This window comes from Notolepis coatsorum, assembly GCF_963971535.1.
Source record: "Notolepis coatsorum genome assembly, chromosome: 10".
In the NCBI taxonomy this organism is placed as follows: domain Eukaryota; kingdom Metazoa; phylum Chordata; class Actinopteri; order Aulopiformes; family Paralepididae; genus Notolepis; species Notolepis coatsorum.
In genome coordinates, this window is record NC_140174.1 from 51,784,514 (window position 1) to 51,808,452 (window position 23,939).

The 23,939-nt window shown below is 40.8% G+C and overlaps 2 protein-coding genes across 5 annotated transcripts in view; one reads left to right on the top strand and one right to left on the bottom strand.

Annotated features, from left to right (window-relative positions):
- Positions 1-2,015: 2,015 nt before the first annotated feature.
- Positions 2,016-18,679, bottom strand: psme3 (proteasome activator subunit 3). The gene is made up of 10 exons (XM_084322375.1): positions 18,531-18,679; positions 17,955-17,987; positions 16,937-16,999; positions 15,882-15,986; positions 14,307-14,355; positions 7,580-7,698; positions 6,783-6,919; positions 4,841-4,895; positions 4,272-4,358; positions 2,016-2,486 (listed from the first exon to the last, which is right to left on the bottom strand). Exons 1-10 carry the CDS (start codon positions 18,570-18,572, stop codon positions 2,406-2,408), a joined length of 771 nt encoding a protein of 256 aa, XP_084178501.1. The 5' UTR covers positions 18,573-18,679; the 3' UTR covers positions 2,016-2,405.
- A 116-nt stretch (positions 18,680-18,795) lies between these two features.
- Positions 18,796-23,939, top strand: part of nbr1a (NBR1 autophagy cargo receptor a) — a 58,864-nt gene continuing 53,720 nt past the window's right edge. For all 4 annotated transcript variants that reach the window (XR_014620197.1, XM_084323702.1, XM_084323703.1 and 1 more), the window contains exons 1-7: positions 18,796-19,005; positions 19,401-19,463; positions 19,663-19,681; positions 19,809-19,831; positions 20,265-20,447; positions 21,339-21,416; positions 21,573-21,796. Coding sequence is in view for 3 of the 4 variants with exons in the window: in XM_084323702.1 (XP_084179828.1) it covers positions 18,904-19,005; positions 19,401-19,463; positions 19,663-19,681; positions 19,809-19,831; positions 20,265-20,447; positions 21,339-21,416; positions 21,573-21,796 (692 nt within the window). In the remaining variant the exon portion in view is untranslated. The remainder of the gene's footprint in view (positions 19,006-19,400; positions 19,464-19,662; positions 19,682-19,808; positions 19,832-20,264; positions 20,448-21,338; positions 21,417-21,572; positions 21,797-23,939) is intronic.

Below are 23,939 nucleotides of genomic sequence, written 5' to 3' on the forward strand. Positions count from 1 at the left end.
CACGTATGATTGTGTACGTACAGTAGTGTAATGAATGAATGAAAACTTTATTTAACAGATTGGAGAATGGCTACAATACAGTAGGCTCAATACACACTATTAAAATGGTGAAGTGCTTTGAGCAGGATAAACTTATAATATACAGTGTTAGTTATACAGTTACAGTATATAATATACAAATATATAAATACGGTTATAAAAAAAAAAAGCACCCCCGCACCCCCCCTTCCAACGTGCCTGGTTGCGGCCTGAAGAGTTTGGGAACCCCTGGTCTGATACACCTGTCGCGTATCAATTACTTGCTTGCAGTCAACATGTACGCAACGGATTGTTTTTTCATCGGTACATTTCCGTTTTATACCGTTTTGAATACGAGTATAGTTTGAGATTTCTAGTATTTCCAGAGAAAGACGCGATAATAGCCCTTTAGTGGAATACACAAAACACGTCGTCATTTTTCGGCTGATTTATGAATAGTTTTCAAATAAATGCTAGATTATCGATAGTATGTGTCCTTATGCATGCTAGAGAAGCGGGCTGAAAAATCGCTTATCCGTGTCTTGCTCCGCGCCAACGGCACGCACACACACGCTCCGATGGCGATGAAAGGAACATCTGATTAACCCAAGACTGGTAACATAGAGTCCTTACCTCACATCAGATGTTCTGCAAAAAGATTAATCCAATTCCTGATCGCCATTCCAAATATCGATCACGTCCATTGATCCAACGTTATAGTCCAAAACACATAATCCAAGCTGCTCCCAGCCTCCCCAGTCAATGTGGTAACATGATACTGCTTGCCCGAGAAGGGAAACCCGGACCGGAGTTTTTTTTCTGATGCACATCTCCAGCCAATCCAATCCAATGATGTGCAATACCATCCGGGAGACGATAGGCGGCTGTATTTGCCCTTTTGCGCGCTCAGACCCATTCCCAACGATAACATCAGGTTGGATGGATGAAAATGAATGGATATCGCTAAAACCCGACTATACTCGTGATTGGCACGCAAGCGATGGCGAGTTAACCCGACTATACTCGTGATTGGCACGCAAGCGATGGCGAGTTAACCCGACTCATCGTGATTGGCACGGAATTAGTTAATCGTGCCATGCATTAAAATAAATAGTGGGGTTAAAATAGTGTTAATAACGCATTAACATGAGTGACTGCTGTCCATAGTACTGTCTAAATCTGTTGGTACAGTAGGTCAGTAGAAAAGGTGTTTGTCAATTCCAGCTAATATGCAGCATCATGGCCATCTTTACTGTTACTTACTGTTCATTCTGCAAAATAAATAAATAAAGGCCTTTCCATTTATTACACAGGAACTTTGATCTACAATAACAGACCATATAGTGACACCTACAGATCACAGAAAACGACATTACTGATCTTCCATAGTACTTCCATAAAATGACAACTTGGCGTTATGGCAACATTTCACTTGTGAAAAGCAAACAAATGAAATATCCACCCGACATTTCTACCAGCAATTGAACAAAAACATGAATGTGCAAAATCAATCTCTTATCAAAAAGGTTTTTTATTCATCAACCCTTTCACTGCCACACTACAGAAGGTTAACCCTTTACTATCACACTACCGACGGTTACCGTGGCAGTGAAAGGGTTAACCTTCTGTGTATTATCACAGTGAAAGGGTTAACCGTTTGGTAGTGTGGCAGTGAAAGGGTTAAAATGATTTCCTTGAAACAAAGAGATGCTCTGGTGAATAATGACATTTGCAATGAGAAATTACTATTCTGTCTGATCCTTCGCAGGACTGCCCTGCAACATTCAGTGTGAAGACCAAACAGCTACTCATGTACGGCGTTACGATCAAAAACGCATTTGAGAAGATTACAACGAAGAGCTAAAAAAGACTAACCTTGTGATATAATGTGGATCTTGAGGCAAAAGAAAGAAAAGACAAAACACATTCACTGAAGCAGTCTGAATAAACACAACTTTACCCAAACAGAGCCATAAATAACATGGTTTCACAAAACATCCATGGACAAAAATGTTTTTAATTAAATTTTAAAAATACATAAGGGCTTTTCCCATCTCCGGGACCCATCTCTCCATCCATTTCATTAAAGTATTTCATCAAAGGGTTTTTAAAACAAGGACAATATTTTACAGTTCAAAACAAAAGAAAATGAAAATGTTTGTCTGTTTTTTCCTCTCTCTTCTTCTTCTCGTTCATCTACGGAGGCTATGGTTCTGGACTAGGGTTGTACTGATTGTGTGTGAACATGGCGAGGATTCTAGCTCGACTCCTCGGGACCGGGGGCGAGGCAAGCTCGACGGCATGGCAGGAGAGAGAGAGAGAGAGAGAGAGTGAGAGTGAGAGAGAGACACAGAGGATGGAAGGTGGAGATTGTGGAGGTCGGAGCATCAGTATAATGCTTCGGTGTTACTGCTTCTAGGCTTCTTGATCTTCTCAATGTTCTTCAGAATCATGTCGTGTAACGTTACCTGCAGAAAATCAAGACGCAAAAATGGCACAGCTTGATTCTGAATCACATACAGTATTATGCTGCCGCTTTGTACCGCTTCTGGTTTCACTTCTATTATCATTGCTGCTGTGAGGTTGAGGAACCAAACCAGAGAATTACACTCATCTGCTCTGTATGTGATGAGGTGACAATAAATATTACATTCTAATTATGTCTCCTCGTCACGCTAACAAAGAGGTAGCTTCTAGGGATGGGCATAGAAATATAAAAATATATTTCCCTTGTTTTTACCGGCACCTACAATGTGTAGTGTAGTGTATAGGGAGGTGTAGTGGTTACGTCATTTCCGTTTTTCATGTTCCACCCTCTGTCCAACGCAATGTATTTCCCCATTGCCCATTTCTAAATCGCCTCGTTTAAAACAAATAAAGCATTAACATTGGCATGGTGTACCTTTCTGTGCTTATTCATTCACAATCTATAGCTCAACATGAAAATATTTGCAATTAATCATAAAAAAACAATCGCAAAATTTTATTTCAAGCTAAAATGTTTAAACAATAATGTTAGTGATAGAAGGGAACTCATTTTGTGCAAAAATGGAAAGCTTTTCAATTTCCATGCAGCAGAATTGTTACAATAGCCGAGAATCCATTTTTCCAATGATAAATCACTATACGGGTGGAACAACCAGTGACGTCAGACGTCAGGGGATCGGGATCCTATTAATTGTTACACCACTGAACAGCATGCTGGGTACAGCTTTCTAGCTGGGTAGCAAAACAGTCTGTTAACAGCTGGGAGAAAGCAAGAGAGACATGGTAGCAACGTTTTGTATGTTTGCCATGTTCACTAAGTTCACACATTTCAAGCATCAGTGATGTAACTTTCAGAATTAATGCTTTTGTTCCCGAAATATGTTAGCTCCATCCGCTAGCGTTAGCTGTTAGCAATGACAGCAGCCAGCTAGCTTGCTTGTTTATCTCATGTTTGCTATTAAGTCAAAACAAAACCATACGTTAGTGTGGAAGCTCAGATATTTCAAGAATTAACAATGTAACTTTCAAAATGAATGCTTTTGTCCCTGGAAATAACATTAGCCTGCTGCGATTCCCAAATATCTAGCTGTTAGCAATGACAGCAGCCAGCTAGCTCGCTTGTTTGATTTTGTCATGTTCGCTATTAAATAAAAACTAAATCATATGTTAACCTATGTTAGTAATCGAATAGTTGAAACAAGGCGGGGCTCGCAACTCACTTTTGATGCTCCAAGGTGTTTTAATTGTGACAAAATAGCAGATACAACATTTTGAAGTCGAAGCAGTCGAAACGTTGTATCTGCTACCTTGGGAGCATCAAAAGTGAGTTGCGAGCCCCGCCTTGTTTCATGTACTACTGTTTTTACAGTTTGGTAAAAGAAAAAGAGTAATCGAATAGTTCCCACTAGTGACTATCGAATAGTCATTTTGTGAGTTTTGCCCATCCCAAGTAGCTTCTCGTCAAGAAACCCATGGACCAGAAAGGAAGAGAGAGATAGAGAGATACGAGAGTTGGGTAGGTGTCTTCTATGGTTTATCACCATACAGTTAGTATTTTTCTTTGTCAACAAAGCAAAACATTTACATATTAAAAAAGGTAAGCCATGTTCAGGATAAGGTAAAATATGTGTGTCAATGAGTAAACAGGCTAAATCTCATATTTACACGATTATGGTCCTTTAATTCAACATTTGCACTATTCATATAAGAGGTAACGAATGAGAGGCTGGAAGAACTTGAAAACGAGCTAAATGGCCTCAACTTACATATTGATTTCTCAGCTCTGACGCTATGATCTTCAGACTGATGTATTCCTTCTCATCTATCTCGGTTACTGTACGTCGGTAGTCCTCCTAAAAACAAATCAGAGGGGTTAGTCTCTCCCAAGAGAAGTCGGCTCACATTTCACCTCAAAATGCAGTATTTATCATTTTACTCAACATAAACATCACATTGCTTTCATTTTCTCTGAATACATTTGTTTTGTAGCAAATAGTTTTGTTGCAGCAGTCATCCTTGGCATTACAAATGTCTCCATTCAAAACTCCCAGAGTGCTCCGTCTCCTCATTATATAGACTGTCTCTGGTGTTATATCATTATTATATAATCCTTTCTATCCTATTATCTTCATAAAATAATATCATGGAAGAGGCCGGGCCCTTTTACTGTACACATATTTTGATTAGTCTGTACTTAAATTGACCTCTCTCAAGCCCTGCCCTCTTTTCTTGATCCTCGAATAAACTGTTGCTTCCCAAAGCAACAGTTGTGATTGGAGGATCAAAAGAAAAAAAGAGGGCAAGGTTTGAAATAGGTCAATTGTTATTCACTTACCACGTGTGGGTATTTTGCTATTTTAGACACCAGCTTCGCTCTTGTGATGTAGTATCTAGGAGGAGAAGATAAGAGGAAGAGGTTATTTAGACATCCTCAGAGAAATACCAAGGAAATAGGTAGGGATTATTATAATTACAGTTGACCCACAACTAAAACTTTGTACAGATGTAGCCCTTGCTGTATTAACGGTATCAACCAGTAGGGGCGCTCGGGTTACACCATGTTACTTTTCGTCTCTAGGAAAAGGGGAGGGGAGAAACCAGTGCAGAGGGTTGTGTTCTCAGCTTGAATATGCAGCATGAATGTGCTTGCAAATCGAGACAGTTTTCAAATGTCCAATTTAACGAATTCCGTTTGCTCATAAAATGCTTACAATTTTAAATATATAAATAAATAAATGACGACACAAAGGATAAGTTTAACGAATTCCATATAAATTCCAGTTTATTAACGATGCAGCAGGCTGCTTGGTGTGTGTGCGCGGACACGCTCCGAGACATTTACATTGAAGCAGTTCGTAAGAGGAACCCTACGATAGTTCTCCCTGGATTCCTGAATGCATGGAGAGGTGCTCTTAGATTGCAGGCGATAGCAGCAGAACTCCTGCTCAACACTTTCAGTGCCACGGACGACATCTCGTTTTATTAGGCCCCCCACTGAGTGCCCACAACGACAAATATCGTTTTATTAGCTGAAATCATATTTCATCAACCGAGTCTCCCATTGCTACAGCAGCCCCTACAGGAGCTCAGAATGGATAAAAGCGCCCCCTATCGTCTATCCCTGTGTAACTGCAACCTGGGATCTGTAGGGGCGGAGCCAGCTGGTTCCTTGAACTGGCGAGCAGTCTGATCAACATAGAAGTCATCGCGGGACGGGAATCAGGCTGGAATATACATTTACAGCAGCCAATACTCAATCAATAAGCGTGATTGATATTTGGAATGGCGATCAGGAATTGGAATGATCTTTTTGGAGAACATCTGATCTGAGGTAAGGAATCTATTTTACCAGTCTTTGGATAATCAGAGTTGTATTCGCTGAGATCTCAGCGTTTGCCCTATGTGTGATGTGTGTTTGTGCGCGATCGCTGATGAGGAAATAAGAGAATCGATTTTTCAGATTGCGTCTCTAGCGTGCATACGTACACACTATCGATAATCTAGCGTTTATTTGAAAACTATTCATAAATAGGCAGAAAAATTACAACGTTTTTGTGTATTCTAGAATATTCCAGTAAATGTATTTTATCATGGAATCTTTATATTTTCCTTGAAAACGCGGGCTTTTCAAAATGCTATAAAACGAAAATGAACCGATAAAAAAACAATCCGCTTCGACAATGTTGACTGGAAAACGAGTCATTGATAAGCGACGGGCAGATTAGACACATAGCCATAATTTAAAACATAGATTAGGCGTTTTTAATGCTAACATTGAAGTGGATGGTGGGCATTCAACCGGTAAATCAAGGTTAAGCAAGGGCTCTGAAAGTGTTAAAGTACATCACTCATTCAGACACTGGAAGCGCACTCTCTAACGCCCCGCCAGCTCCTTATAATTGTGCGGTGGCGATGGAAGCTGCATTCCAAAGGAGGAGGAGAGCTCAAACCTATAGCATTTTAACACCTTAAGCAGTCAGGTAAATAGCTTGCGTCTACCCCTAATCGCCCCCCATCTGTCACAGACTTCGCTGCATTATGGATTCTCTTATAGAATAGAGGTAGTGCATTTTGAAACTAGTGCGCAATGAATGAATCACATTCAAAATAACTCATCTTAAACCACTCAACATAAATACATATGCAATTATAAAAGAGCTGCAGCGCAAATGCACTTGCAGATCGAGACAGTTTTCTCACGTTGCATATTACATTACTTATTAAGGTAAGTCGAGGTAAGATACTTCCTTCAGTGAGGAACTTCTATAATATAATACCTTGATATCTGGTCGAGGTAAGACGCCGCTTCCCCCTCCACTGTTCTGAGTTCAGCTACCGTCTCCTCCTGGATCGACACCCCAAAGTTGTTTCCATCTTCTATCCTTGGGATAAGCAGCTGGACCCACATTTTGACCTGCAGAATAATAATATAGACGCTCCCAATAAACGTGATGCATATTCAAACTGATATTGGAGCTAGGTAGCTAAATGGCCCCAGTCAAAGCACTGCACCAGACAGCAAGTCTGATGTACTGTACATAGTATCAAATATACAGAGTGTGTTACACATTGTCTGCTGCTGTTCTGTCAATGTGTACTACATGCCAGGTGTCTGTTTGTCATTGTATGATGTGGTGTCTGTCATACTGTGGAACTTGAAAGTTGTTGAATACAATGGTTGTCACCAAGACTAAATTCCTGTAAATTATTTTTGTATTTGACGAATAAGGTCTTTCTGATTCTGAAGTAGTATTTTTCAGGCTACTATGGTCTACTGGTGTGTATTTCCGTATACGAAATACTACTCACTGTGTTATTAAATGGAGAGACACTACTCACTGCGTTACTGAACTAGAGAGACACTACTCACTGCGTTACTGAACTAGAGAGACACTACTCACTGTATTACTGAACTAGAGAGACACTACTCACTGTTACTGAATGGAGAGACTCCTCACTGTTACTGAATGGAGAGATTCCTCACTGTGTTACTGAATGGAGAGACACTACTCACTGTGTTACTGAATGGAGAGACACTACTCACTGTCTTACTGAATGGAGAGACACTACTCACTGTGTTACATTTCTCGATGAGAGTCCTGATCTCCGGCTTCACTTTCTCGATCAGGTCGACAAGCTTGCCGTTGCTCTTCATCATACCGCCTGGCATGACGAAGACCTTGGTGCCAGTCACTGTAGTCAAGAAGGAGGGGGGGGGGGGTTAGTTGCAAACACAAGCAGGTAGGGACCATCATAATACAGTGAAATCTTTCTGACACAAGGTCGTCTTCTGACAAGACTAGGGATGCACAGATATATCCGACATTGACCACCTGGTGTAACAGACCCCACATGTTTAGTATACAAGATATCAGTCCGAGGTTAAAACAGAGCAGCAGTATGAGAATTTCCCAGATACTAAAATCGAATACCAAAAAACAAGTCTAACATGCCAGAAATCAAAGCAAAGTGACTTAATTTGCTGCATTTTTTACTAGGGATGTCCGATATTATCGGCCTACCGATATTGGCACTAAAATGTAATATCGGAAATTATCGGTACCGGTTTTCAATTTTCTTTTTTAGATTTATTTAACCTTTATTTACCCAGGCAAGCAAGTAAGGACAAATTCTTATTTTATTTATTGTAAAAAGTATGCATAATGTTGTGTTAATTCCACGACAAGAGATATGTAATGTTAATTACCTGAAATTATTCCGTTTTTTTGGGGGGGGGGAACCCCGCATATATCGGTATCGGTTGATATCGGTATCGGAAATTAAGAGTTGGACAATATCGGTATATCGGATATCGGTAAAAAAGCCAATATCGAACATCCCTATTTTTTACATGTTAATTCTCGAATGGAGATAAATGTATTAGCGTACCTTGTGTATACTGGTTACTTTACGTACTCATGGTATATATTCATACATATATATCCCGCTATGTGCTCCATCTTAACACTAAGGTATTAACGTATATATATATACACACACACGTGTTTGCTCACCAACCGTTGAGTGCCAATCACGTATATATATGTTATTTGGTCTGTTTTCCTTTTTTTCGATTTTAATATCCTATACAGTCTCACGGAACTCCGTGTATCATTGGAACTCATTCTGAGACCCCGAGAGTGCAATACCGGCCGAATCCTGTATCGCCTACCATTTGAAACCTTATTTCACACCGTGTGTTACATTGTATATGGTCCGGGCGGAGAATTTAGGCAGAGCACTTTGAAACACGTTCAGCACACTTCATGCATATTTTGTGCCGTTTTATGTCAGGGACCCGATGGACATCAATACTGGAAATCGCGATCAGACAATTGGAATATTCTTTTTGGGATTTATGAATAGTTTTCAAATAAACGCTAGATTATCGTCCTTATGCACGATACAAAAGCGGGCTGAAAAATCACTTATTCGTGACTTGCTCAGCGCTAACGTCACACACACGCATGCTCTGACCGCGGTGATAGGAACATCTGATTAACCCAAGATTCGTAAGATAAATTCCTTACATCACATCAGAATCGACGTTGCTCTGAGTGTCCTCAGTCAATGTAGTAACACGATACTGCTTGCCCGAGAAGGGAAACCCGGACCAGAGTTATTTTTTCGATGCACATTCCCAGCCAATCCAATCCAATGATGTGCAATACCATCTGGGAGACGATAGGCGGCGGTATTTGCCCTTTTGCAAGCTCAGACCCATTCCCAATGATAACATCAGGTTGGATGGATAAAAATGAATGGATATCGCTAATAAAAGAAATAACGATTAAAACCCGACTATACTCGTGATTGGCACGGAACGGTTGGCTAGTTAACCCGACTATACTCGTGGTTGGCACGGAATGGGTTAAGGCCGGGCCGTTAACGCCGTTACCGGGCTAAGTTAACGGCGGACTCTTATCGCGCGATAAAAAGATTACCGACGTTAATCTATTCTCAAAGTTGGGTCTGGGAGCCAATTACATTAGCTGATGTATACCTGGTCGAATTACTCTGTGTGTGTGACTGTGCGTGTGTGTGTGGGGGGGGGGGGGGGGGGCTTGTTTACCGGCTTGCGGCTTGTTTACTGACGTCACATCCTTATCCTACTCTTCTGTCCTGACTGCGGAGTAGTCAAGACAAACGTCTTTCTCAGGTCTGCATCCCCTTAACAATTGTATGTATTGAGCCGTACTGTATTGTACCCATTCTGCAATCTGTTAAATAAAGTTTTCATTCATTCATTCATTCAGCCTAGGGAGCTAACGTTATGTCCGACGATTAGCTAACGTTAGCTTAATAACGTTAATTAAATGGGAAAACAGCCCTTCTACTGATGGGATCAGAGTCAGAGTCGGATGACGACACCAGTACGCAATGCTGTGGAGAGGTACAAGGTAGAGCCAATTACGATTTTAATCGATTTCTTTCTCTTGAGAACTAGAAATCATACAAATAACCTTTGTTTTTATTTGACACAAAAAGTTGAAGTGCAAACCTAACTTTCACCAATCTTCATTTAAAAAATAAATAATAATAATATATATATAAAAGGTTATTCTTGATCAAACAAAGATGAATGTCCCTATTGGGATTAATAGTGCAATAACATGCTTTTTCACCAAACTTCACTTAACTGGTTCCCGGCCAACCACGGACATGTCCGTGTTTCGGATCCAACGGTAGAGGGCCAACCACAGACATGTCCGTGGCAAGGGTGTTTTGGCTTTTATTCCATTTTAATAACCTACTCAATGTCACCGAGCGGCACTGCAGATTAAACCTTTTTAAATCTTAGACAAACGAAACACTTTGCTTTCATGAAATATTGTAAGCAGTCATTTGAGGCTTCATAAAAGCAGCACAATGAACACGCATCTGTCAGTGCCGAGTCCGACCTCATCTTAAATAACAAACAGCATTGCTTGTTGTAGTTAACACATTCGGGGCCAGACCCGAGATATCTCGAGTTAACTCGCCATGCGCCAAACCCGAGAAATCTCGGGTTTTAATCGTTATTTCTTTTATTAGCTATATCCATTCATTTTTCATCCATCCAGCCTCAAGTTATCATTGGGAATGGGTCTGAGCTCGCAAAGGGCAAATACCGCCGCCTACGCCTCCCGGCTGGTATTCCACATCATTGGAATCCCTCTGGCTGGGGCGCTTCATTCATTAAGGCAACCTACTTGCGTTCAGCGTCCCACGTGACCACGCCTAGCACGCCCCCGCGGCAGCGGCAGAGCGGCGCGCAGGTTGCCGCGGCATTATGCATACGCAATCCCCCCCGTTTTAACATCACCGGTTAGCTCAACTCGTTCCTCAGCTTGCTGTGGAGCCTGCGGTCCAGTTGGTGACAAGTTCGAATCACTTAAATTTTTTTTTTTTTTACGTTTAATTAATTTATCGCCTCTCTATATAAATGTCGCCGGTTAAGTTTAGGCATTCTTTCGGAGTTGGTTAAGGTTAGGGTTAAGTTTAGGCATTCTTTCGGAGTTGGTTAAGGTTAGAGTTTGTCTTAGAGCATGGCAATAGAATGCCTGTCTTTCTTTCGCCGGAGCAGCAGCCTATTTCCGCTCTGCCGCTCTCTCGCTCTGCCGCGGTCACATGGGCGTCGTGGCCAATCCGAGAAACGCTGAACGCATGTAGGTTACCTTAAGTGTTCACGCGGCTGGGGCTGTGCATCGATCTAAGAAGTCCGGTCCAGGTTTTCCTTCTCAGGCAAGAGTAACGTTTATCACACATGGACTGGGGACACTCGGAGCAGGGTGGATTATGTGTTTTGGACATATAACGTTGGATTAGTGTTGTCAAAAATATCGAAGTATCGATACATATCGATACTGAATATTTAAAACGGCTTCAATACTCATTTCCCGAAGTACCGATACTTTCTGCAGTATCGGTACCAGCTGGCCGGAGCATTTATTAACGTTACGCGTGTACTGGTGTAGGATGGGCTCCGCTCGACCGAACGTTGGCAACGGGGTAGTTGTGTCGAGTTCATGCGTGTACTGGTGTAGTGGGCTCGGCTTGACGTTACTCCGTTTCCATGAAGTAATAGGTGGCCAGCTAGCTAGCATTAAGCTAACGGAGGAACGACAGCTAACGTTAGCTAATAATAGCGTTGTTTACAAACTGAAGACAGGGCTGCGCTGCCCGGCTGTGAGGGGGAGGAGGAAGAGAGAGAGAGAGAGATTTCTCCGGAGCTATGCTATGCTATGTAACGTTAATAAATGCTCCGAGCATAGCCATAGCTCCGGAGAAATCTCTCTCTCTCTCTCTCTCTCTTCCTCCTCCCCCTCACAGCCGGGCAGGCAGCCCTGTCTTCAGTTTGTAAACAACGCTATTATTAGCTAACGTTAGCTGTCGTTCCTCCGTTAGCTTAATGCTAGCTAGCTGGCCACCTATTACTTCATGGAAACGGAGTAACGTCAAGCCGAGCCCACTACACCAGTACACGCATGAACTCGACACAACTACCCCGTTGCCAACGTTCGGTCGAGCGGAGCCGGAGCCCATCCTACACCAGTACACGCGTAACGTTAATAAATGCTCCGGAGAAATCTCTCTCTCGCTCTCGCTCTCTCTCTCTCGTCATAACTAGGAAGGTGCGCTCAGTAGACCTAAAATCTCCAGCAGCCACTCTCTCTTTCTCTCTCTGATCTAAAGATAAACAAAGGGTTTTAAAAGTGTATTTATCTTCTCGTATAGTACCAGAGAGAAGCTGAGGAGAATCAACCAGCAACAAAAGCAAAAATTGTTAAAAAAAAATATATATATATATAATAAAAAAAAAATTATAATTTTTTTTTTTTTGGTATTGAAAGTATCGAAAGTATCGATACTTTTCAAGGTATCGTATCGAAGTCGAAATTCCAGTATCGTGACAACACTATGTTGGATCAATAAACACAATCAATATTTGGAATGGCGATCAGGAATTGGATTAATCTTTTTGCATTACATCAGATGTGAGGTAAGGACTCTATGTTACCAATCTTGGGTTGATCAGATGTTTCTTTCACCGCCATCGGAGCGTGTGTGTGTGCGGTTCGCGCCGACCAAAGTACGGAGAAGCGATTTCAGACCCCGCTTCTGTTTGTGCATGATACATTGAAATACATTGAAGCTCGATTTTGCTGGAGTTTATTGAGATTAGACAGAACGCTCTAGAAATATATTCATATTCACCACGGTATAAAACGGAAATGTATGTATGAAAGAATTATCTGTTTCGTGCATGTTGACTGGAAGCAACTCACTGACAATCAACGTGTTAATTAGATCCATAGCTATATTATTTCATATATTTTAAGCACTCGCAAGTAAAGCTATCCCTACATTGAATAAAGCACTGGCGCTTGACGGGCCATCAGAGCCCTCTGCTGTTGGCCCCCAATGAGTTAACAAACTCATTTTTTTTCTTTATAAATAAATATCGATACTTGGCGTCACCACGCAAAGTATCGCGATACTACTACGTATTCCCCCACCACTATTATATACCTTTGATTTTGAAATAGTAACGTGTCCAGGCAAGCAACGCAAACGACTTTAGCAAAATTCACATAGCGCTCCATAACTCAGCTTTTCAGGAATTAGCCCGGATCACTCTGAAAATATACAATATTCACCACGGGATAAACCGTGAACGTATACATGAAAAAAATGTAATTGTTTTTTACATGTTGGACGAGAGATAGTGACTGTCAAATGAGCCATAGTATTGTCTCCATAGCTACATGTATAATATAGATATAGCTCTGCAAACATCGTGACGCACAGTGAAAATAGGCAATGGAAAGCTGGCGCATTGACTACAGGGATGAGGGTAATAGCTGGGGCTGAATGAGTTAAGGACCCATTTGTTGCATGAGTGTTGAGTTTTTGCAATGTGGCTCTTTTGCATAGAAGGGGCACATTTTCCACCCATATTACCTCATTTAAATACCCGCAAATAGCACGGACGCACAGACGCAATGATGATGGCAACGCAGTTAGCACGGTATTTCACTCTTTGCGAGTGCTTTGTGAATAGCACGGTTTGTTTTGGGGCTATTTGCACACACAGCGTCAGAAAAAGCCACGCAATCCCTTTGTGAATTCGCCCCCAAGTGTTTTATTGCCCATATCTATTGTAACATATAATATAACTAATCGGGCAGACATACAGACCCTCATCTGCACCTTTGATTACACTGTTTATTTAATCATATTCTTTTATTCAGAGTTAATCATATTTACACTGTTTATTTTTATCTTTATTATAATGCCTATATTTATGTATTTCTACTATTACAGTGGCCATACCTGTACCTCCCCTCCCCCATGCTGCTATGACGCCCAAATCTCCATCAATAAAGGAATCTCTTATCTTATTATATCTCAATAATTATTGTCCAATGACTCCAAATGATGATCCAAGTCTATACTGTTCATTAAAAGTAATGACTTTATACCTGATCAAAAATTTTAGTTTTAGCAACTAATCAGACTCTATTGATCATATTCTCATGACATGCATTTCCTACCAATTGACCCATCTCAAGCTCCACTCTCTTTTCTTGATTCTCCAATCACAACTGTTCCCTCGAGCAACAGCTGTGATTGGAGGGTCAATAAAAAAGGGCAGGGTTTGAGATGGGTCAATTTGGCGCAATGCAAAACAACATTTAATGATGACCCCCTTGTTATCCGATTACAATCACCTGTCATTTGCCTATCAAGATGTCTGCGATGATGATGTAATCAAACATTATGAATTGACCCTCTTGTTTACCAAGTCTCATACTTACCCTTGTCTTCCCCAGTTCCATCCTCCAGCTTCCTCTTTTTGGCATTTTGCTATAAACAAAATAAAGAAAACTCAAACTATTTACATTTTATACCAACGCTTTGTACAGAGTCATGATGACAGTAAGTCTCACAGATAACTCAATGTAGTAAAGAGGTGGCCTAATTCAAACCATAAATTAGTGAACATATCAATAACTGTCTACAATTCCACCACAATGCTGCTAATCACACCAGGGAGAGAGAGGACCCACTACGTTACAAACTCTTTTTATTAAGAAAAGTGTATAATGATTTATTTGAATATACCGACTAGAATTGGACTGAGTGAATGTCATGGGACAGTGGGGAAAACAGTCCTCAATGGAATGCTAGCGGAAAGAAAATGCAGAGCAAGACTCCAGGGAAAGGCAACTAACGATGGTGTTACTTTGTAGGACTTTGTCAAAATACCAGTAACCAGATGGATGGGATTCTTGAGTCTAAGCAAACCTGATAAGTGGTAAATAGTTGAGGGCAATAGAAAAGTTCTCATTAGTGATGCACCGATGTGAAAATTGTGGCCGATACCGATAACCGATATTAATATTGCTGTTCTGGCCGATACCGATATTTACCGATGTCGATATCTCTGTATAGAAAACACTTATGATAATCAAATAAAGAGCTATTTTCCAAAAAGCATTATTTTATTTTTACCTTTGTAATTTATTTTCAGAAATTACTGATATTTTTAAACTATTTAAGGCCAAAACATGTAAAAAATATTTTTTTATATTATATCGGCAGCCGATATATCGTGCATCACTAGTTCTCATGATGATGTGAGCCATCCTGGGGGAGGGGGCTTGTTTTTGTATACAAGGTTACAATTTATTGATGATGTTATAGCACCACCAAAGGTGGAAGGTAAGAATTTAAATCACATCCTGTGTCAAGGCCCCCGATTTCTAATTGGACAGGTGACGCAAAAAAAAGTGCGTTAATGGGAAACCCATTCAGTCTTGTTCTCGAGACAAATTCTCCTTGTTATATTGTTATACCTGTTACTGTGTTGTTGTTTTTTAATAAATACATTTGCGTAAAACCTAAATTTTCTTGAACTGAGTTTGTGCTTTGAGGGTCGCTGAATGAACCTGTGGAAAAGCGGAAAACGGTTGACGCCTCGACACATTGTCCAGGAATCAAAGGAGACGGAGCAATAAGCGACTGGCAGTCAATTTATCTCAATTCCATACAGCCTTCGGGTCTGGATTCCCAGGAGAGACCGATAAGACACGCATTGCAGAGCTCTAGTAGTGGTAGTATGCAAGTTAGCTAACCACTTTCACTTCCTACACATATAAATAGGAATATATGGATATACATAAAGCAAAATACACACATGACACACGATATGACTTCAAATCAAACAGTCATGATGATATGGGAAAGACAGTGAAGTTCCTCTAGCTTTGCCCAGTTGCCACACTTCATACACAAGTTTTCCGGAGGTCGATAGGAGTCAGGGGGGCAAAAAGTGAACCGATCCTTGAAGTAATCAGTGCCAAACATGTTATTTCCAAACGTAGCCTCACCGCTTCTAGTCCGTCATGCAGGTTGGAGAGTAGAATAGGGTCTGGTACAGTCAGGTTGATGTCTGAGTGGATCTCCTTCAGGTCACATATGTTTATGATGGGATCCTGAGAAACAAATAGAGATACTTTCATTAAATTAAAGCATATGAGAATATATGATCTGAGATGAACTGCAAAGAAATATGGATTTGATAAATGAGTTAAACTGCACAGTGCACACACATTGTTAGTCATTAGTATTTAATTATGAATGCACCCATAAGGACATCAGTTATGGACCGATAACCAGCCTAAAATAAGTAATCTGTATGGGGAGAATATGTTCCATACAATGTTATGATGCCAAGAACAAAGTGCAACATGTGAGAAATCAAAGCAAACTAACGTTTTCCCCCCTGCATTTTTTGACACATGAAAGATGCTAGATCTCTCCAATAGTGAGAGAAAGAAATTCTATCTTAAATAAATGTATCCAGCTACTACAAACGTATGGTCTAAGTTCACTATTCAATAAAAGTAGTGAATTGGATCAGAACTTATTTGACAATACTTTAAAAAGGAACATGCCAACATTATGGGCAATATATATGGGAAACATTATATCCGTCTTCTCCAGAGTCAGACAAGATGATGGATACCAATTACCTCTGTGCGTTCAGTAGAAAGCTATCCGGCTGCAAGCTAGCCTAGCTTAGCACAAATGAATGGAAGCGGATATGGATCAGCTAGCCTAGGCATTGGCCAAAAACACCTCTCCCAGAGTTTTAAGCTAGCCTAGCCTGCTGCCGGATAGCTTTCTACTGAAAGCAGAGAGGACATTGGTATTTCTGGAGAAGAACGTTGACGTTTTCCTTTACATAAATGTGTCCAGCAATCCCAAACTTATGGTCCAAGTTCATATTGTTCAATAAAAGTAATAAATCAGATCAGAAATCATTATCCAAAAAGACTTTAGTTTAATAAAGTTGATCTAAGAAATCTGTGTCAGCAGTGAAGAAATGGCATTGGTTCATCGTTCTTACGGTTAATGACAGAATGCACAGTATGTTGCTTACTTTGAGGAAGTGATCGAGTTCCAGTAACTTCTTTGGGAAAAAACTTGCAACTAGGTTCTCTGCCTGGAAGAAAGACATGCTTTAGGTCTTCAAACATGACATCTGCCAGAGTACATGACTGCAATAGAGACGCTTTCAACTGGACAACATCAACATTGTAAATGGATTATGGACCCAACTTTATCTCCTGATGCAGCGTTTGCCAACACAATAGAGGCCTTGCATGAAATGTTGGTTGTTCTTTGTCTTCCAACACGGCTGCCTGAAACATATAGCAACCATTGTTTTGTGTATGGCAATGGAAGAGACAATGGTTGCTATGTGCTTAACAACAGTTGCTAAGTGTTTATATACGAAATATCACTGGATCTAGTGAACAAGTCACAGTAGAATAGTAATACCATTTTCCAGTGTTTTACCTACTTGTACCCTACCACAGCACAGAAATTAGGCATTTTCTTTTGAAAGGGGTTACCAGTAGATACAGTCATACATACAGCCTAATGGAGAGCTGTTAGCCTGTTCTACATCTGTATGTCACAGCCTGCTAAATGCCTCTGCCCAAGAGACAATCTGTATACAATCTGGACATCTGCAACCAAAATAGTTTGAAAGAAATTTTATTGGGTGTATACAGAGTATCACAAATAACCAGAAATTAACATTTAAATTAACATTTACGAGTTATGCAGTGATGTAGTTATCAGAAAAGTAAATACTTAGACTGTTTTCTGCATAAGGAAACCATACCGTTATGGCTGCGACACAGATAATAAAGAAGGCTGCACAGACAGACATTTTTCAACAAATGTTTGGTTCTTATATATAAAAGAGACTAAGACATATGAGAGGAACAATAATATACTATAATTTATTCAAAATGTTTAGGGAAAATAACATGAGTATAGGTAGCACTGGTTAATTTACTTCCTCTTTGTGCAGAGATGTTTGACAGTGAAAGTGGAATGTTGTCCAGCGCTCTGCATGAGAATGATTCCAAAATGGAATAGACACTCACCTCTCCAGTAATCCGTTCCCTGAAAGCGTCAACCTGTAAAAATAATAATAAATAAATAAACAGACAATGAAAAACACCACCAAATAGAACACTGTTTTATTAAACAGCTGCTGTGTTTATTCATCTTTGCACTGTTATAATGTTCAGTTCCGATACTGAATCAACAGATTATAGCGAACGTTTTGTAACGTTACACTAAATATTACTTGTTTTATGGGAGTCTTGGCTAAAGCAAAGGAAGTCCGTTATGACTGCTGCCTGCTGGTTACCTTGTTAGGTCAGGTTAGTTAGGCCTTGTGTCTACTACTACTACAGCAAGCTAGTCATCTCCGCGTATAGTTTATTATAATAGGTTCTCATTCTTTTCCAAGAGCAGACTAAGTCATTAGTGGCACAGCACTACTCACTCGACTGTTTGACAGGTTGGTTGTGACTGAAAGGCCTAGTCAGTTTGGCCTTATCTGAGACACCATATCACGCTAGCAAGTGTGGCGAACGTCCTAGCAGGCAGCCACTGTAGCAACACAACATACCACATAATAACGTTACATGTAAGTTCGGTGGTTGCGTGTTTACCTTAGTTTTGAGTTCATTGTCCACCTTGAGGAGTGAAGACATCTTATTTAATCACAGACAGAGAGAAACAACGATTGTCCTAAGATAATTCAAATTCAGAGATAAACGTGTGGCTTTCCCCACTTCTGTCAGCCACACTTCTGCACTTAAAGATGACGCACTCACTGTGCGACAACATGACCGAGTGCGCATGCGCCGAGTAAAAAAAAAATAAATAAAAATAAATAAATAAAGAACTACACGCGTCATCGTATTTTTTGCGAGAAGACGCAGCTGACGATGTAAACAAGAAGAAGGTAGACGAGGGCAAAAGGATCAAATTGTCCATTGTCACCCGCAAATGATAACCGCAGTTTAGCTTGAAAACGCTGCCATGGGGCTCCCCGTTACTATTAAGGTCAACTTCAGGGGAAATGTGAAACGATTTGTGGCTCCAGATTTGGACAAGTCGGAGTGGGAGTCTGTGGAAGCCTGGGTAAGCAGCTAGCTGACGTTAGCGGAGCCCGTCTGGAGGAGCTGGCGCAGTTCGGTGAAACAGCAAGGCCCAGTCATGGCCTCGCCACATAAACACTGGACCACTTGAAGGACATTCGCCACCCCAACGACAATTATTGTGTCCGAAATTGCTTATATTCTGCAGACTTGTATATTTGCACCAAGGCAACCTAGTATTTCACGTATCGGTAAACGGCTACATAGACAAAATCTGGACATGTCGTATTGCTCGGGCATGCTGCTGTGTTGGTGTCAATTTGTCATTTTGTTTATTTAGGCATACATCTCAAAGTCATTTTTTTTTTATTTTATAATGTGATGCTTGGTATGTTGTTATAATAATGTACTAGCTTGTTATTATTGATCACATTTCAGATTAAAGCGTCATTTGGGATCAGCCACTTTCAAGTTAAATATTTTGATGAGGACAACGAAGAGGTGAGATCAAATTATATGGGCGTGTTTGTCTGGTTGTGGTATAAGGTATTCTTATAATTTTAGAAGTATTATTAGATTTGAGTTTGTGTGTGGAAACTACAGCCATGCCATGATGTGTAAGTGAGTTGTTTACATTGTCATGTATGTGTAGTACTCACAAAACACGAGACACCCATTATTGTATTTCTTTCTGTTTCAGATTTCCATAAACAGTCAAGGTAGGTGAAATTCAGCGAAGTAATATGCCTTTGAAGGGGAATGTCAAGAAAAGTCTTAACAAATTAATAAACTGTTAGATAAATTGTTGTTTTTAATCTATTAATTTATCTGTTTAACTTTTTTCAGAGGAATATGAAGAAGCGGTGAAGGTAATAATAATAATAATAATAATAATAATAATAATAATAATAATAATAATAATAATAAGGTATTGCATTTAGTCCTTTCCTTACAATCTTAACGAAATACATCATACTGGTTCTTCAATATGTATGATAAAGCAGTAATACATGAGCGGGAATGCTATGCTGTGAGATTTTGGCACTGCTGGGTCAAAATCATGACGTCGCACAACCTCAAGTGTATCATTGCTAAATTGTAAATGATGTTGAGCGATGCTTGAGCAATGAGGAATCGCTAGGTTACGGGCGCATTCATTGTCATGACATTTTTGGTATCCGTTGGAACGTAATCTCGGCTCATCACAATGCAAAGTCTGAACTGTGGGTGGCATCATTTGCATGTGATTTGCTTCTGCGTTGACCTTCAATGATATTTGCTGTGTGTGTTCCCCACTGACAGAGTGCAGAGAAGCAGGGCAACCAGTTGCACATGAATGTTTACAAGATGAAGGGGCAGGCGTGCGGAGGCCCACTGAAGACGGAGGTGAAGGAGTTGAAGGGGGACCTTCGTCCTGCCCCTCCCTACCCGTCCAGGGTTAAGACGGTGGATAAAGGCACACAGGTCACACCCGAGAGAGAAGCTGTGAGGAAAATACTTAGTATAGATTTTGTCATGTTGGACTTTCTTTTTCTTTTGTGGTAGAAAAAAAATCTGAGGATATATTATATATGTTTTATAATCGCAAAATTTGCTGTTTTTATACCTAATTGGCTCAGTTCTGCATGGGATTCCGTTCACCGTGTTTCTCTGCTCTAACCTCTCACATGAGTGTGAGTGACAACCACGGTGGCATATGAGGTGCAGGCCTTTCTCTGACAACTTCCCTGATTGGCTGGAAGCCTGTGCCATGTTTAAAATAACTTGCTATTAAGCCCATGTTACTAAAACTCTCACATTATCATACTATTTTTTTTTGTGTCAGAATGCTACCTACTACAGGTTTAATGGTAGAATCTGTAATGCCGTCAGATAGTGACCTCTAGGCAGAAGGTATATACTGCTTGGTATTGCACTTTGTTAAACATTTTTCGTTTTGGTCTGGTGTATGAGTTGTAGTTTAGTCACTTATTATACTGTTATTATACATTTAGACATTAGACACTTATTATTAGACATATCTTGGCAGAGCCTGAGGTGTGGCCAGCAATAGCAACTCCTCTATACTCAACTCCAACCCACACATCAAACCAAAACCAAAAATGTAAACAAAGTACAATACCAAACAGGGCTCTTTTACCTAGAGGTTGCTGTTTGACAGCATTACAGATTCTACCTTTTAAATAAGTAACATATTTGACTAATCAAGTTGTGGATGTGTATATATAGGAGATAATTGAGGTGAACTTGAAACTTCCACTTGAACATCCTCAAGAACTTGATTATGGATGATTTACGGTTATGGACCAGGTCAAAATTAATATTCAAGTTTGTAGTCATAGATAATTTATACAACATATCTACCATTTTCCACAGGTGACTGTAAGGGACAGCAAGGGCAGCAAGCCAGAAGATGAGCCTCCTCCTGTTTGGTTCAGATCATACATGGAGAAAGTAAGGATTCATTATAACATACACCCTTGTTTTTTAGTAGTAATAATAATGATAATGATAAAAGAAAAATAATAAGTAGTAATACATTATTATAGTTGTTGTTAATAGGTGTATTTTTGTAGATTCACATTCTATCCACATATCTCCATCCTCTAGTTCAAGGACGAGGTGGTGAAAGAGGTGGTGGAGCGGATGTGTAATGACTTCTCTGGCCAGTGCTGCACCCACAAAGCCACAGATGGGCCCCCCGAGGCTCCCAGAGCCAGTGGCGGGCTGCAGGGGCCCAAGGCTGGACCCTCCACCTCCAATGGGTCTCTTGGTTACACCCCCAACTGCAGTAGCTGCAACAAACTCACCTCAGAGGGAGCTTACAAGTGCAGGTAAGCCCAGCACTCTGGCGTCATTCACTTCCCCTGGTCAGGAGAAGTAAATGAACAATGCTTTCCCCTTCCTCAAAATCCACTGTTGAAATACCCTTGAGCAAGGCAATGAAACCCCCCCCAACTGCTCCAATGCCGCTCAGTCAGACTGTGGTTGTACTTGTACAGGTAACTCCCAGGTGTAAAAAGTCAGAAAACGTGAAGCAAAAAGGGTGCTAGATGGAATCTTTTTTTCCCTTCTAAAACAACTGATGAAGTTAATAAATTAATAAATGTGCCACATCTTCAGAGGAAAAAAGTTGAGGGAATATTGCTTAAGCCTGCTTGATTGTACAGCGATAGTTTGTCCTTCATAACATGACAATCATCAATCCGTGGATGGTACAGGTTTTTCCACACTTTGAATAACTTTGATTGACTGCTGATCTTTCTTCGATGCAAAGCACCTCAGTAACCACCAGCAATAGACCACCACAACACTTCCGGTATTCTGAAATCATGGGAGAGAGAGCGGGGGGAAGAAAATGAATGAATGTGGATGAGAGCCTTTCCATTAAGTGGTTGTATCTATGGCTGTGGGGGTGCGGGAGACATGATCCAATAGACCTTTATACGCCTGACACTGGTTAACAAACTACGTTTTCACTCTGGGCATTTTGGTGTAGAACACATCCTAGCCTTCTACAAAAACCTAGGTGTTCGCAAAGACGATTTTAAACTTGTAATGGTTACAACCGATGAGGTGTTAAAAAAAACTGAACGCCCTCCAACCTAACAAGGCCACTGGCCATGACAATATCCCCTCCAAATTTCTCAGAGACTCAGCAGCCACCATCACCCCAATCATCACGCATAATAAACCTCTCCATAAAACAGGGACACGTCCCCAAAGATTTAAAAATTGCGAGAGTGACCCCCCTGCACAAAAAGGCAGCAAATTAGACCCAGGCAACTACCGCCCTTTTTCTATTCTTACCTCCATCTCGAAAGTTATGGAAAAAATTGTCTACAAACAGGTAGAAAAGTACCTTGCCGATTTACGAATTCCAATCTGGCTTCACAACATTCCACTGACACATGCCTTCTCTATTTGAACGACCACATCAAACACGAGGTGGACGTGGGCAAATACTGCGGCATGGTCATGCTGGACCTCCAAAAGGCTTTTGACACCGTCAATCACTCCATTCTGATTGATAAGCTAAAAGCAAATGGTTTTGATGTACATCAGTGAGCTGGATGCAATCCTACCTGGAGGGGAGAGAACAGATGGTGGAGGTAAACGGTACACTGTCCCCCCCCTCCCAGTGAGCTGTGGTGTTCCACAAGGAAGTATACTAGGACCTTTACTTTTTCTAATTTATGCAAATGACATGACATCAGCTTGTGACTCCAACTTGTTCCTGTTCGCGGATGACTCTGCCCTGCTGGTCTCTGACAGGGACAAGTTGCAGGTTGCAAAAGCCCTCAGCTCTGAACTCGGTAGAATCTGCACCTGGCTTGCTGATAACAAACTATCATTACACCTGGGAAAAACGGAATCCATTCTCTTTGGATCAAATGGCAAACTCAGCAAGGCCAACGGCTTCTCTGTTACAGTGGGTGATAATATTGTCACGAGGAAAGATTAAATTACCTACCTGGGTTCCATCCTAGAGGCAAATCTTTCCTGTGACAAAATGGCAACCAATGTAATAAAAAAAGTCAACCAACGAACAATATTTTTGTACAGGATCTCCTCTCTGATAAATAAGAATACCTTGAAGACTCTAACAGGAGCACTCATTCAAAAACAAGGCTCCAAACATCCCAAAACAAACTGGTCAGGCTACTGCTTGGCCTTACTCCTAAAACCCACCATACCCCTGCCCATTTTGACAATCTAGGATGGCTTAGGGTAGACGACAGAGTAGTGAGAGTACAGCAACTTGCAATGGGCCTGGTCTACAAGATACACTACACCACAAAGATACCCATGTACCTGTCTAAATACTTCTTAAAGGTCAATGAAGTCCACGACCACAACACCAGAGGGAATTCCTAATGCCTGACACCACAATGCACATTTTAAGGCAAGCCATATCAGACAGTATTAAAGCTGACAGTCTCCCCTGCTCATGACAGTCTCCCGTTGCCTGACACC

What these genes read in the sequence shown, in the direction of transcription:
- psme3 (XM_084322375.1), bottom strand. Translation starts at nt 18,572, where the DNA reads ATGTCTTCACTCCTCAAGGTGGACAATGAACTCAAAACTAAG. An exon ending in TCATCGAGAAATGTAACACA is followed by an intron (nt 6,920 to 7,579) that starts GTGAGTAGTGTC and finishes ATTATTCTGCAG; the next exon opens with GTCAAAATGTGGGTCCAGCT. An exon ending in TACCTCGACCAGATATCAAG is followed by an intron (nt 4,896 to 6,782) that starts GTATTATATTAT and finishes TTCTCCTCCTAG; the next exon opens with ATACTACATCACAAGAGCGA.